At 36.9% G+C, this 15,799-nt stretch overlaps 1 protein-coding gene across 1 annotated transcript; it reads right to left on the bottom strand.

The window, feature by feature from the left end:
* Positions 1–485: 485 nt before the first annotated feature.
* Positions 486–14,875, bottom strand: mccc2 (methylcrotonoyl-CoA carboxylase 2 (beta)). Its single transcript, XM_017412237.3, has 17 exons — positions 14,650–14,875; positions 13,995–14,061; positions 13,360–13,444; positions 12,984–13,085; positions 12,713–12,840; positions 12,494–12,606; positions 11,529–11,642; positions 11,259–11,323; positions 10,859–10,958; positions 10,675–10,770; positions 9,872–9,944; positions 9,689–9,765; positions 8,233–8,299; positions 7,812–7,968; positions 6,834–6,948; positions 3,424–3,509; positions 486–831 (listed from the first exon to the last, which is right to left on the bottom strand). The coding sequence occupies exons 1-17, from the start codon at positions 14,779–14,781 to the stop codon at positions 714–716; spliced, it is 1,695 nt and encodes a 564-aa protein (XP_017267726.1). The 5' UTR covers positions 14,782–14,875; the 3' UTR covers positions 486–713.
* Between the last annotated feature and the right edge of the window lie 924 nt (positions 14,876–15,799).

Raw genomic sequence — 15,799 nt, 5'->3', positions numbered from 1 at the left:
ATTCACACACAAGCATGAAGGGCTTCCAGTTAAGCACTTTAACCAGCTGCCTTCACGCAAACATGCAAATTTACCCATGCACCAAATCCGTGCCCTCAGTCTGGCCTTATGGAGGAAAACAGACTCCTTGTCAGAATAATCTGAACTATTACAAATATGTGAGAAAAACCCAATTGTTCAGCCAAAGAAATAAAACTGACAAACCATAAAAACAAAGGCAGTCGGCTGGCAAAGATCTGCTTTTAAGCTTGAGCACACATGTACTGCCTGCACGTCACCCCACATACTATTATCGACAGCTATAATCCAGTAAATTATAAACAGAAAAGAAAAGTGAGAGATTGGCTCAAAAAGACAATAATAAAAGGCATGGGTGTCTCGACAAAAGGGATGAAGTCTGTTATTTTTGGCTGAACAGTGCCCCCTTATGAAGAAAACTGAAAAGTCAGGAAAACAGGAGAACTTTTAATCCTTTCTAATTTTTATTTACAGCATGTGATGAATGAAAACAGAACCAACTACACATTTTCTGTTGCATTTACACTGGAATAGTAACAATAAGGCACAACTTCATGGTGGAAATGTCCCACAAGCACCTCAAATCACATCCTCGTATCTCCTGTGATTCTTCTTTGTCTTTGAATGTGTTTGTTCCTTTGAACTGGGTGACAAATCACAAATAAATCTACAAAGTCAATTATAAATATGTAGCACTACATCCTGAAGACTCCGAACTGCGTCTTCTTTGTTGGTGCGTTGAGAGCAGCGCTGAGACTCAGTCCCAAAACCAGGCGAGTGTCTGCAGGATCAATAATGCCGTCGTCCCACAGTCTGTGAAAATAAACTCATAAGAACACCACACCTTGTATCGGACTAAAACTCTATAATCAGCTGATTTAATAAACTGTAACTCCGGCTCTTAATGTTTATTTGTTGTAATGGGAATAAAAAGTGCTTCAATGATTCTCTGCTGCATGTAAGTTAAAGCTGAGTTTAACTGTTAGAGTGGAAAAGTACGGAAGCATTTGTGACACCATGTTTTAGTGAAGAAACACTCCTTATCTTATATGGCTCTGGGGTGTAGGAAGCAGATACCTGATCCCTGCCCCCATTCAGAGACCCCTCCTCATCCTATGGAAAGTTATGGAGCGTGTAGAGCTATTTAAAGGGGAGCCTTTTTATTCTTTTGGTCAGACTCCCTCTGCTGACTCACCTCAGCTCAGTGACTCTCAGTTATACGGCTTAAATAAATTATCCTAAGACAAAACTCTTTGTTGTTCTCTTTGTTAAAGAAAATCCCACAACATTGTTCAGTGGCAAAGGTTTTCCTGCATCACATCTGCATTTCTCTCTGTGTGCTGTTTAAAATTCCTGATTATTACAGACAGCATACATACATCAAAGTTTTTTAACACTTATGTAAGATTAACAAAGTGAGTAACTATTGTTATGATTTAACACTAATTTTAGTTGCATCAAAAATCAACGAGATAGGAGATACTATTATTAATATACCAGTACCTAAAGCCTGCTGTGAAAGACGCTGAAAGGAGTACCACTTTACAATAAGAGACCCTAATAAATTACTAAGAAATACATACTAAAGCTGTTATATTTAGGCTGTAATTACCTAAGAAATCCTTAAGAAGCTGTTAGAGCATTAGATAAAAAGGATAATACTGACTCAGTCTTTCTAATTAGTGATCCAAGATTATTCTGCACTGTTTACCTGTAATCTAAATAAATTAATCTTTAAATATCAAACATCTGTCAGTAAGTTACCTTCACGTAAGAACTATGAGCGTTTGTTTATTCGTTACAAAGGTTGCCTTGGCATATAGTTATTTAGTTTTTCTTTTTTTTTTTTAAATAAGCTTAGCAACTAGCAAAAAACTTACACTTGATCTTCCCAATCGTTGACCCTTCTTCAAAGCATGGTGTTTTATAAATGCTTATTAATGCTTTATAATCTGTTTAGAAACTCACTAATAACACATTTACAAAGATTAACAAATCCTTTATAAATATTCCCTTATTGTAAGGTGGCACACTGAAAGGTTTTATTATATTTTAGTATTAAATCACAAAAAAGCAAACAACTTGTATTTTTTTAAGTTCAGAATATTTTCCCTGAACTTTATTTTTAATCACATAATTTTCCACCCTGCTGTGGCTGTCAGCGCCTCATGAGACACTCCTCAGTCCTTGTAGCTTCGCTAAAACTCACGGAGAATCTAAAGTGATTATTTTTTGTGTGCTTGTATGCATGATTTTGTCTGTGTTTGGATACAAAATGATGAGTCTGAGTAATTTCTAACGGCAGGAAAACACAGAGCGTGTGCAAACATACAAGGCAGCTCCTTCTTCTGCTGAGCAGAGGAGAACAAAAGGAAAGTAGACAAAGCAAGACCTTAGATTTTTATGATATACTGCTGACTGTTTACCAAAGGAAAAAGTCACTAAAGATTGGCTCGTTTATCAGCTGTGGAGCGCTGACGCAGACATTCCCGCCTGGGAGTGAGAGGAATGCAGCGTGGGCCGACAGAGATGGGCTATATTTTAAATTACATATGCCACAAATGTATTAAACATTTATAAACACATCAAATACAATTATAGAAACTGGTTGGCGGCTTATTAAATTAATATTCAAGATGATCTGAAACAGAATTATCTAAATGTAAGTAGTCATGATGCTGCTTAGTACAGAATGAGGGTTTTTTGTTTCAAATCCAAACAGACAGCGAGTTGCTGCAGAAGTATACTGTAAATTATAGACGTGTTTTTGCACAATAAAGCACATCAAACCATCCTAAAAAACCCTCACAGTATTCCAAACCTGTAAGTGAGCATTAAATGAGCCCGGTAAGCTTCATGCTGATACAAAAAAAATTCCCATAAACCAGATTTTAAATCCCAGCAAGGATCTTTCCAAATTAAATTACACCAGCTTAATTTTAAAATATAAACTGTTGAAGAAGTACGTCTAATACACACAGTGCTTCACTGTATGATTTGTAACATCATCTGACGTGCGTCTTGAGCACAAATTTATTGATCACAGCTTGCAAGAAAACATGAAAAGCAAATAAAGGCAAAACAACGGGCCGCCTAATGGAGATGAAACACACGAACACAGCATCCTTCCTCGTGCACCAAGTCTGTTTTATGATTTCTCATTTGTTGATTAAAAACAGATCTTATGAAATATTGGGGATTTTCTAAATAAATAGAGGAAAACAAGAAAGTTAACGTGCACCCAGTATTCTCATTTACAAGCAGCACTTTCTCCCAGCGAAAGTGTTAGATTGGAACGATCCAAACAGAAAGAAATAATCTAGGCAGACTGAGCCCAGGGTGTGAATACTTTGATTTCAATCCACGGCCGCCTGAGAGATATGATGGGTCATAACCAAATCTCACCTGGCGCTGGAGTAGTACGGGCTGCCTTCCTCTTCGAACCGCCGAATAATTGGTTCCTTCATGGCAGCCTCTTGTTCTGCTGTGAACTGTGAATAAACAGTGAAAACAGAAGACGGTAATAAGGACTCGAGCCAGAAGCATTTTAAAGGTTGTCTGAGCTATTGGAGGTGTAGTGAAATGTAAAGCTGAAAGCACACAGCCGTTTCATGTGTCACAAAGGCCAGTTTCATCAGCGCGGAACTACAGAGACGACTCATGTGAGGAAATAAAGGAAGAAAAAAATAATGAAAAATCCCTGAGCAAATGGAACAGCTTGTGAGTGCTTTTAGCCCAGTGGGACAAAGTTACACATCAGAAACACTTCTGAAAACAAATATCAATGTAACATCCAGAAAAGTCAGTAAAAGCTGTGATTGAGAGAGAATATTCAGAGCTTTTCTGGAAGTGATAAAAGTGTCTTCATTAACTTAACACCTTTTAACCTTTGCTAGCTGCTGCAGAGCTTCTCATCCACACATTTAAAACCAGAGGGCTTCAAAAGTCGCCGGCAGCCGGTGAGGATCACCGAATAAAACTTCATTCAGCTGCATTTTCACCACCTGCTTTATGTTAACTGACCAAAAATATTTTTCAGGTAATAAAGTTCTCACGACGGATTTCCATCATTTGGAAAAACGCCAGGATGGATTTCTGTTATCTGAAGAAATGAGAAGGGAGAAAGAAATAAAGTGTTTTTTTTATTGTGGTCCTATTAAAGTCACCCAATCTTATGACGTAGGGATCAAACTGACGCTGCTTTCAACAAATAACACGAACCAGATCCAAAGTTTCAGGGTGGGGTCATATGATTAAGTGTTGAAAAATAATTTCTGTCTAAAGATATTTTTTTGCGTTAATCCCTGTATTTTGTAAACATTTGCCTATAAAAGTCCCTGTGTTATCCCCAAGCTGCATGACGACGCTAAATTTAACTTTATTAACAATAAATGGTGATTTTCTTCCACAACAAGTTTGTTTTTGATCATTTTTGTCAATATATGGGCGCAGCCATCTTTGAGGAAGCGAGCAAGCGTCGTTGTTGTAACACCACCACTGATTGGACAAGAGTTCTCATTTAGCTGCCGAGGCTTCTGATTGGTTGATGTTGAGGGCCGATGTGAGGCCTGCGTTGTTTTCCAGGCAAAAAAAGAACGAACAGAAAACAGGAAAGCTGGCCCCTTAGTTTTGTTACATTATGTGTTAAATAAATAAAGGTTCATTTTCTTAATGTTTTCTTTTCTGGTCTATTTCGTAGCTCTTTGCACATCTGGTATACCTCTCCTCTCAGCTGAGTGAATTCTCCTAACTAAAAAGAATGCCAAGACAATCCATTTCCAATCTCCAGTAAATATGTTTTCATTTGAATCTGTTTTATAAGATTACTTAGTTTGGGTTTCCTGCCTTGGGAGATGGCTCCCTGTCTTGGCTAAATGAATTCTCCATCTGATTAATAGTCCTTCCAAAAAGCCACAATTTTGCACCCTTCAAACACCCTCCCAGTCTTGTTCTAAATGTCTAATTTTATGGGGGGTGGGACACCAGACCCTCCTTGGTTGATTGCCCAGTAGATGGCCAGCCCAATACTTTTTCCTAAACAGCGTTATACTCTTGAAACCTTTGAATCCTTTGTGTAAAACAAACCCCAAGCAGAGCCTTCATCACTACAGTCCAACATAATACAGCTCTTATTTCTCTGTGACACAGACTGGAAGCATTCTGAGAAAAGAAGGAGCAATCTTACCAAATCTTACCAAATCTTACCAAATATTACACAAAACACACCGAAATTCTGCGTCACAAGCCATTTTTAAAAGGACCCATCTCTGCAAAAGATGCAGTAAAGGGATGCACACGTATAACAAACAAAAGCCATTAGACTTTTTATGATTTATAGACACTAATAAAGCTGAAGATAAATTAAATTTTACAAAAGATGCTATTGCAAAGTTTATGTTTTTAACTAACGAGCTCCCAACATTGATAAATGTAATACCAAGAACTTTTGGGGTATTTATTATAAACAATATTTGAACTTTGAATGTCTGATTTTATGTTCCTTACACGTTTTTTCTAATGTTTTTATTTAACTAATTCCATTTTCTGGACTGACTGAATGTTATTGCATATCCATAAGTTAGCCTGTCTGAATATCTACTCACTGAGTAATTCTTCATATGTAGCCCTCAATACGATGTTCAAATACTGGCTTGGACTGACAGACAGAATATAAACCTTTTTAAATATTTATAAATGTTATCTGCTTCATGGGTTTCCATTAAATTGAGTCTGACGCGTGAACCCAGTGAGTTATAAATGACTGGCTGCTGGAGGATTACATTTTTGCTACATAACTGTGATCAAAATAAGAAATGATATAAACAGAGCGAAACCTACAGGAAAAACATAACATGATCAGTCAAATATCTCCAACTTTTCTTTGCTGAAAGTTCGTTTTCAAATCAATTCCAATCAATGTAAATCTGTAAGTCGAACGAGAGTCTACAAAAGTAAACAAAGAGAACAAGTCAATTTAATGGAAAATAAAAAAACGAAACCCACAAGAATCATTTACCAGAACTGAATTCTGACATTTATACAATATTAACTACAGAAATATCACTTGTTATGTGAACTATCAACAGTTACAAGTTACCATAGGTACACATAAATTGCAACTAATCATATTTCTTTCAAAACGTACATCATTTCTGTTATTTGTGTCCACCTACGTCCTTAACTACAAGAGGGGGACAAACTGAACACTGTAATGTTATTTGCGGAAACAGAATCATTTCCCCTAATCTTGCAGCACTGTGGTAGTTGTTGAATTATCTCCTGTAATACACCATGCATGTCACACAGTTTCAGTCTAACTACTGTTTTATGGTGACTTGAGAAAGATAATATCACATCAAACTTGTTTCCTCTTTAATTTCTGCTTGATACGGTACTAATTCTATTGAACTCAAATGTACCCACACACATGAATACTGTGGGAGAACATTTTTAGAGACGTAATAAAAACCTGACTAATAATTGGGCTTTATTATCTTTTTTTACAATGAGACATTTTACATGTCATTAAAAGCTTGTCACCACAGCAGTGATGTGAGATGTCATCGTGAAGACGTTAATGCCTTTTTAATACAACCAGAGCAGCAAACCTGACACTGTTTAATTGCAGCCGTTTGACAATTCTGGACAAGTCATCACAGCAACACGTTTAACACTGATCTTATTTTATTCTGCCATCGCAGAAAGAAAAGAGTCTTCTTTAAAAATGTTTATTCATTTGGCAGCAATTTAGACAACACCAATTTATGCCTTTTTCAGGGAGAAGCGCAGATGGGCAGATTAATGCAAGCCATTACCTCCTTGCCCTCGCGTGTCCTCTGATCTTTAGTGATGGTGGCCAGGACCGTCGCTGCTTGCTCACCGCCCATCACAGAGATCCTGGAGTTTGGCCACATGTAGAGGAACCGTGGGCTGGAGAGGGAAAGAAAAAAAAAATCCCTGTTTTATTAAGCTGGAATAACAGGAAACCTGCGAGAGTGAATCATCATGTATGAAGGATTCATCATTGAACGCACTTCTAATGAACAAACCTCACCGCCACAAAATAACCTATATTTGTAATTATTCATTTTATTTGTACTTTTATAAACCAGACACAGACCAGACAAGTTTTTAAACCTTTAGGAAGTGTGACTTCTAAGTGTTGCAGTTTTATACGATTAATTTGTGTCATTTTTTTTCTACTAAATGTAAGACTTCAGCTGCTGTGGTTGTGGTTATCTGATTCTTCCCTTCATGCCAGTTAACCCCGAGCGCTGTAATAATAAAGCTGCACTGATAGGTTGTGCAGAATGAGGTCTGGCATTGTCCTGATAAAACAACCACAAACCTCTCAGGAAATTACCTTGATGCTAACACGCAGTCCTGCCCAACAGTTTTAAAAGACTTGGAATTACTTTATACTTTGCTTCCACTGAGCCAAATTTTCCTGCAACTTTTTAAAGTGATCTTTTAAATTTTTTTCTTTAGACTTCAGCTACTTTTTCACTCATTTTCTACGCAGTCCTTGTACCTGACCAGGCAGCGTGTGCCTGAATAATTGAGGAAAGTAGACAAATGGAGGACAAAATAAAAAATGTCAGGCCCAATAAAAACCATCTGCAGCAGATGAACAGTATTTGAAAGTCATGTCTTTATGGAACAAGTGGAATTTTATTTCCCACTTATGCAAATCATCCAAGGGCAACTCATGAGCATTTATTCATAAATAGAGCTGAGAACATTCTGTGCTTTTAAACGACTGCAACACACCTCTCATCCATACTGTTTTATACCTGTATGCTCTTCCACACATGCCGTAGTTTCCTGCACCGTAGGAGCCTCCGATGATGACAGTAACCTTGGGCACATTAGCACAGGCGACAGCAGTGACCATCTTAGCTCCATCCTTGGCGATTCCACCTGCTTCGTACTCTCTTCCCACCATAAAACCTGAGATAAAGATGGAGGAAAAAAAGAGAAAGCAAACAAACAAGCAAATAGGTAAATGAAAGAAACACTGAGTTGTTTCTCCAAAGTTTGTGTGACATCTCAAAGGGCCAGATTTTCACAACGTGCTGCACATCTGTTGAGGTTTAATCTGTGACATCCCATATCATCTTTGTTTGAATTACATAACAACAGTTGTATAAACACCAAAACAGAACTAAATCCCCAAACAGTAATGCTGAAAGGTGTAGAAAAATAAGCACCAACCTGTTATGTTTTGAAGGAAAATGAGAGGAATGTTTCGCTGACAGCATAATTCAATGAAATGCGTCCCCTGGAAAAAGCCAATTGTTTAATACATGTAAAATATTCCTTACACTGAAGAACAGCTAAGAGCTACTATCACTATGGCAAAATGATACATCTTCCATGAAGTAAACAAGATTATGAGGTGATATGAACTGCTGCAATAAATGAAATGTAACTAACAAACAAATATATTCAATCCAATTGTGTGCGTATATCACAGTGTTTGGTGTAATGTCTGAACAATAGCACCTTAAATCTCTCCTTTGTGGATCACATTTGGACTTTGTGCTTTTAGAGAGCAGTGAAGAGCCTGTAAGAAGCTTTTAAACCATCACACAAACATGAAGTATTGTGATCTGTTTCCATATACGGAATTAGTCAGGTGTTTATTTAGTGCTATATTTTGGAAGTAACTTCTGTCAGCTTGTCTTGCACTGCAAAGTGTAAAGTAGGAGAAAAATCTATTTAAAAAAAACTGTTACGACATGATAAATAATCCATCAGTTTGCTCGAAAATGTATAGCTAATAACAAAAGGTTATCTGTTATCTTTCCTTTTCACCACCACAAACACCTGGGGAGCTTTTAACAAGCCCAGCAGCTAATATAACAAAATTTTAAATGATGACAGAGTGTCCCATAAATGCATCTCAAAACCCAGGTGCTGTATTGATTTTCCTTGAATATGCTCTTCAGCCACATCTCGTCCACATGAAACGCTGTCAGTCCCTTTTGACAGTAATTACACTGATGGGATGGCCTTGGCCTAAGCTTCACTGTAGAGATCCAACAGAAAGAAAATTATTCATAAAAATATCTTTTTTTCAAGTCAAGCTTGTAATCCAATTCAAAGTGCGTTTGGGAAACCTTATTAGTGTATCATCACAACCTCAGCTCATTATTTTCCCTAAGCCTGCGTAAAGTTCAGCCCTGCTCACAGCAAATCGGCTTGCAAGCTAAGTGAGTTATAAAAAAACTGAAAATTCTGATTGTCTCTTGTCCAAGGTTTTAAAATGCTATGGTATTAAAACGCCATTCATCAGAGTACTTCGTGAAACAACAAAGACAAGAGCAATTTGAGAGCTTATTCAATGTGAAAAAGCCTGCACCTTGACTGTGAAGAGTCATTATAAAACATCTATGAACACTAAGCTACTGCAGGAGAGACATATTGGTATTCAGCGCTGTAAGCAGCAAATTCCCCATGGAGATTACCTGATTACCTGAACTGCTTCAGTATTGTGTTTTAAGTCCTTGACATTTTCACAGGTGCATAAACATTATAATGCTGCCTCTTCACGGTGATCACAGGGCTCGGCATTTAACATTGCACAGGTTTTCCACAATGCAGGACATTTATTTCTGCTTTCAAAACCTATTCATTTAATTTTGCTATGGGTTCGAAGGATAAATACCTTTTTTGCAGACTCTGAAAACAAGACTCCATTGTTGCCGATGATTCCAACAGGGTAACCAAATACTCTTGAAAATCCTGCACAAGCACAAATTGGAAATCAAACGGTGGAAAATAAAACACTCCAAGCAAATCATAATTCTCTGTGTTGTAGAAATTGAAAACAATATTGAAAACAATCTACCTGTAACAAGCGTGTCTCCATAAAAACCCTTGAACTCATCAAATTTACTGCCATCCACAATTCTGGCAATAACCTGCAATCCAAAGAATATGTCAACTCATAGCAGTCTGGTTTCTGTTACCAGGCCTGTTTTCTGACGTTTCTTGTCAGAGCTAATGTGTTATAATGTCACAAATTTTTTCCGAGCAGAGTTCCCTTAAAAGGATTTAGGGGTAAGCCCTGCAGAGCAGGCTATTACAGTAAATAAAAACTCCCGTGAAGAAGAAGCAGTTGGTTGATCCTGGACCTAAACGATCTGCCGATACTGCTCCACGCAAACACTTTGGCATCTTTCGAGTTAACAGTAATTCTTGCTCCGGAGTCTACTTCAAGAATCAAAGGCTCGGGCTCAGCCAGAGAGAAGAAAAACAACACGGTGATTGATGCCAGACAGCCATTATTGACTCTGAGCCTGATACGAGAACACGACATCCGAACACTGCTTAAAGTTCAGCCTGAACCCTTTCAATCATTGCATAAATCTTCACTATAAAACTGATAAATAATTCTGTTGTTAACATTATTTTTAAAAAATCAGTTACATTTATTTCATTGCACACACATTTAAACTGAATCAAAGTGGAATATTTGCCAATTAGCATTCTAAGTGAAGCCAAAGCAGTACTCTGTAAGCCCACACAGAAGCTCAAAGATTACTGGTTCAAAAATGTCTTACGAAAACATATTGATATATATTTTTTGAGTGCAGTCTTAAACTTTCTTCTTGCTCTCTTCATGAAACATGCAGAAAACTGGACAAATACCTCTCGGACATCAAAGTTTCGTTTCAGGTTATCTCCAACTATCCCATAAAGCTCATCGGCAGGGTAAAGAGGGGCTTCGGTGGCTTCAAGAGTAACCTGAAGAAATACAGATGACAGCGTTAACGGAAGGCACAGACACAATTGTTTGAATGTAATGAGCATTTATATAAATCATCGGATTGACCTCAATATTCTTCCTGTAGTTGAGGCTTCGTATCGTCTTCCTCGCTAAATGGAGCGCATGGTTGTCATCTAAAGCGTAGTGGTCTGTCACACCAGATTTTCTGTGAAATAAACAACAAATGAATAACTCTGGAGGTACTGCAGCATGTAAACCGCCGGGTGAGAAATGATCACGGACATCAGAGCATGTGTAATTCATAGATACTGCAGCTGATGTCTGGAGTGCAAATAATACTTGGGCTAATTTTTGTTATCGAGTAATAAATGAAATAACAGAACATATTTTCAATCAGTGACTAACACATCATCTGTAGACTCCAAAACTGCAAATTGCATCCCAGGGATACATGCAAACAGTCCAAAAGACAAAACTAATGAGACTCAAAATGTTTTGTTCATACTTGCAGTGTAGATCAGCACCACCGAGATCCTCCGCAGAAACTTCTTCCCCAGTGGCAGCTTTGACCTGTTAAAACAGAGACACAGAATCTGAATCTAATTGAATTATTATCCCTGCGATACATTTTTTATTATTTTTCTGCAGCTGAGATCCTACTCTTGCAAATTCAAAGATCTGGCTGAGTACGTGAAACACATTCAAACTCCTCATCCTTCAACATTTTGCACGATTCATCTGGTGATTTTAATAAAACAGAAAAAAATCTGCAAACCAGCGGAGGCCCCCCGAGAAAGATGGTTCCTTGTTTTCGCACGATGATGCTCTCGTCTGCCATCGCAGGTACGTACGCCCCTCCAGCAGTGCATGAGCCCATCACAACAGCAACCTTTAAAGAAATTGAGTCATATTACCTGCACAGCCATGTACAATATGTAGCCTTGCCGATAACAATATAAAAAATAATCAAAAATGTCTAGTTAGAGATTTAAATGTAACCTGCAACCAGTCTATCAACATGAACTCAGAAAGGATAAATGGTTGGTTGGTTTAAGTTGTCATTGGACAGGAAATATCTTCTAAATGAGATGTGATTTTTAAAACTTCAACTCAGATTTTCAAAGTGCTCAAAAAACCTTCTCCTTTAAGTTGAACAACTCGTCCTCCAGAGAAGGACTCCAAACTTACATCATTCTGCAAAAATAAAATTCTAATATAAAAAGAGAAAATAAATTTTTGAGCTCTTTGTGATTTGCTTCTGTAGTTGCAATTCTTAATGAATATTCAAGTCATTATTAAGCTTCCTGACACCTTGCAATAAAATAAAGAAAAAGTCAGTTCTTATTAAGGAGGGGGATAGTGTAAAATCATATTATTCGGTTTGATAAAAAAAAATTATGTTCAGCTTTCTCTTCAACAGATCTAGTAAAACGGAGTAAATTCAACATCTGTGCAAAACTTGCACTTATCCATCAAGGAGACATTTCCACATTTTTTTCTTCTTTTTAAATAGAAGTATCTTTTCTTTAAAACCGTGTGTCAAGATGAATATTTGTTTTCTTCGGACAGTAACAAAATAGACAGTCAAGTTTATTTAAATTTACAATTTCTATTCTCAGTTATCTTATTTGTCAGCACCCTCTGACAGAATACTATTTAAAATAACCACAGGAAGTGATAAAAAATGTGACCAAGAGGTATTTCTGAACCCCAGCGTGTTCCACATGTAATGTTATCAACCTGTGCTATTCCCTCTGAAGACATCCGAGCCTGGTTGTAGAAAATACGCCCAAAGTGATCTCTGTCTGGAAAGACGTCGGCCTGTCTGGGTAGATTGGCTCCTCCAGAATCCACTGAAAGAGGTCAGAACATCAGCAGATTTAGAGAATTATTGATTATTACAGTATCAGCAAACCAGGAGGCCATACACATTGACTGAACAAATATTGAGATACTTACCCAGGTAAATGCATGGCAGGTGGTTCTGCTGGGCAATTTCTTGTGCACGGAGGTGCTTCTTAACGGTAACTGGGTAGTATGTACCACCTTTGACAGTAGCATCATTTGCAACAACAACACATTCCACCCTAGAACAGAAATAAAAGTCAATAAAACTTCTAATCTGTAACAGATTTGAATCTAATTTAAGTAGCTATTAGAACTACTTTTTTATAAACTTTTAATAAAGCAAAATGACTTTAGAAATGGGAGAAATGTTCATAGCAGTTACCCAGAAACCCGACCGATCCCAGTGATTATACCACCTGCTGGGACCTCCTCCTTTCCGTACAACTCATAAGCTGCAAACTGGGAAAACTCTAAAAAGGGTGTCCTGCAAAAAATACATTTGGAAAAAAAAACATTTTAACCTAAAATTTGGATACTTTTATTATATTACTATTACTATTATTATTATTATTATTATTATTATTATTATTATATTATTATTATTATTGATGACCAAAATGTCATTCTTCTGTTCTTGTTTTTCTGTTTGTAGGTGTGTGTATACAGCATGAACCATTAGAATTAGCTTGTGTCAACCAAATGATACAAATTAACCAACGATTTCTTAAAATGAAAAAAAATGAAGTAGATAATAATACCCTGGATCCAGCAGTCTGTCTATGCGCTCTCTAGGCAAGAGTTTCCCTCGAGAAGTGTGAAGTCTTCTAGCTTTTTCTCCTCCACCTTAAGTAATGATAGAAATAACATATTAAACATTTTGGTGACACTTTGAAAGGGCCACAGTGTGTCAAAGTAACTCAACTAAACCTAGGCAAGTTACAGATTCAAGGAAATATTGTGATTTTTTTAAGAGTCACTGTCATGTTCCTGGGGTAGCTGCCATTTTTAAAAAGGATTGCCAAAAACCATCAGTATCTCACATCAGCTAGTGTCAAGGCCGAACCACCTCTAATGGACAGCTTACAAATAATTAGAAATGAGTTTTAGAACCAATAGCTGTACTGTAAGGTGAGTGTAAACTTTTGCACATTAAATTTTCCCTTTTCATCACATACACACACACACAACTGTTGTTTAATTTACTCAGAAGTGTTTGCACATTCACCTGACACAGGTCCACAAAACATCTCTAATATGAATCTTGACAGGTTTTCACTTTAGTATTAAATTAACTTTTTCTGCTTGATTACTCAAGGGCAGGCACAAACGCAGAGTATGCTGAACAGTACAAAATTATGTACTTTTAGTGTAGTACCTACATTTCTTCACTTACCCAATTTAATCTTCTCTGTCCGGCTTTTCAGTTCATCAACCAGAATTTTCATTCGGTCATAATTTTCCTGGGAAACGATGAGGCAAAGTGTTTAGTTTGTCTGTATGGTTGCTTCTTATTATAATCTAGGCTGTTTTTTAACTTAGTCTAAAAAGGAAATTAAGTGATCATCAAGCAGAGCAAAACGAGATTTCTTTAACACTGCTGGTGCACGAATGCATCACAGTTAAAACTTCATTTTTTTAATGCTTTATGATTGCAACATCCAGAAAACAATTTTTATAACAGTGGACTAATCAGCAATTAAATATCTTTTTAATAATGCACAAAAACGCAGCTTTCTCTTTTCATAGAATTCACAAATAATTTTGTAGTGGCGAACTCTTTATACCTAGAAATTCGTTTGACCTAGCCTTAAAATGTCAAACAATATCCTTGGTGAAGATGCTACAAGCTAAGCCTTTTGGGGAGTTTGACCTCTAATATTAGCTTGAATTATTACCTAAATAAACTAAAGATTTATCTGGTTATGAACTTGATCAGACAACCATGTTATTCCTCCTCTGTGCCAGTTATGAGCTTCCTCACCTGCTCAAACCCTGGTATCACATTTGCAGTGAGTTTGCTAGCAGACCTTAGCAACAGGCTAACCTACCTGGTATTCAGGTGAGTGCTTATCAGGCTCAGAGCCGAGTCGAGCTACTTTGTCAGCGTAGTAGCTTCTTGTACAAGTCAGCGACAAGCCCCTGCAGCGAAGCAACCACGGTCTAAAAGACTGCGCAAGCATTTTTACACTCACCGCAACCTAAACTTCAAATTTGCAGCTGCTAGCTTGTTAGCTAACTAGCAGGCAGTCTTCTTCTGTGGTTACAGTTGGAGGACGAAAAGTTGAAGTTCGCCACCTGCTGGTCAGAAACCTAACTTCATACAAATCTGTGCCTCTACGGTTTAATTAATTTTGTTTGTTTTATTGTTTAATCTAGGAAAAAAAGAAATGAAAAATGTATGTAAAATGCAAATCTATAATTATTTTGTTTAGTACTATTATTTGTATAATAATCAAAAGTTTCTTGTATTTGTAATAAAACATTTAAAAATAAATATTTACAGTTTTTCTTTCAAAACGTTCTTAAATGCAAACCTGTTTGATGACATAATAATGGCACAAAGGAAAATTCTTGCCATTTAATTCAAATTTATTGAAAACAGTAAAGTCAATCAAGCTTTTCCTTTCTGATATTTTACAATGCTTGTAAATTAAAGCTGTACATAGAAGTTTAATCTATTTAGAACTACTAAACAAGCCCCTAAAGACATGTTTTTTGAATTAGTCAAAAGAAGTGAAATAACAAAGTAAATATGAATCCTTTAAAATGCTTTAATCTCTTACTAACATGTTAATCTTTTGGTACTATCAGTCAAAAAATAATTTGTTACGTAAAAATAATGCTTAACACTAATGGAAAACAACAGTACCAGACTTTACACTTGCTTTGGTAAAATTCAGAGTAATACCTTGGTTAATATTTTATGGTTTGAGAGTAATTAGCTTATAACTGCTGCATGAAATTTATCCTCAAAGCATCACAGATCAAAGCTGCCACCATGTGGATTTTAAAAGTACTACAACTGAGCTGGCCTGTCTCTGGAGTCAGGTTACAGGGATGTACTGCATGTTTATCACAGCATCACACTTTAGGGCTACATCATTTGAAGGGAACTTTAGGTTTCAGTGAAATGTTTACATTGTTCTTGTGCCAGGTAAAGTTTAGGATCAGTGTAAAGTTTAAAGGTTTTGGTTGGGA

This window comes from Kryptolebias marmoratus, linkage group LG1 (genome assembly GCF_001649575.2).
Source record: "Kryptolebias marmoratus isolate JLee-2015 linkage group LG1, ASM164957v2, whole genome shotgun sequence".
Taxonomy (NCBI): domain Eukaryota; kingdom Metazoa; phylum Chordata; class Actinopteri; order Cyprinodontiformes; family Rivulidae; genus Kryptolebias; species Kryptolebias marmoratus.
Note: the sequence above shows the minus strand (reverse complement) of the source record. Positions and strands in the feature narration are given on the sequence as shown.

Bases quoted from the DNA above. Each gene is read 5' to 3' on its own strand.
- mccc2 (XM_017412237.3), bottom strand. From the start codon at position 14,781: ATGCTTGCGCAGTCTTTTAGACCGTGGTTGCTTCGCTGCAGGGGCTTG. The intron at 10,959-11,258 runs GTATGAACAAAA...TTTATTTCACAG, and splicing joins GGTGCTGATCTACACTGCAA to AAAATCTGGTGTGACAGACC. The intron at 832-3,423 runs GTGAGATTTGGT...TTATTTTCACAG, and splicing joins CCGTACTACTCCAGCGCCAG to ACTGTGGGACGACGGCATTA.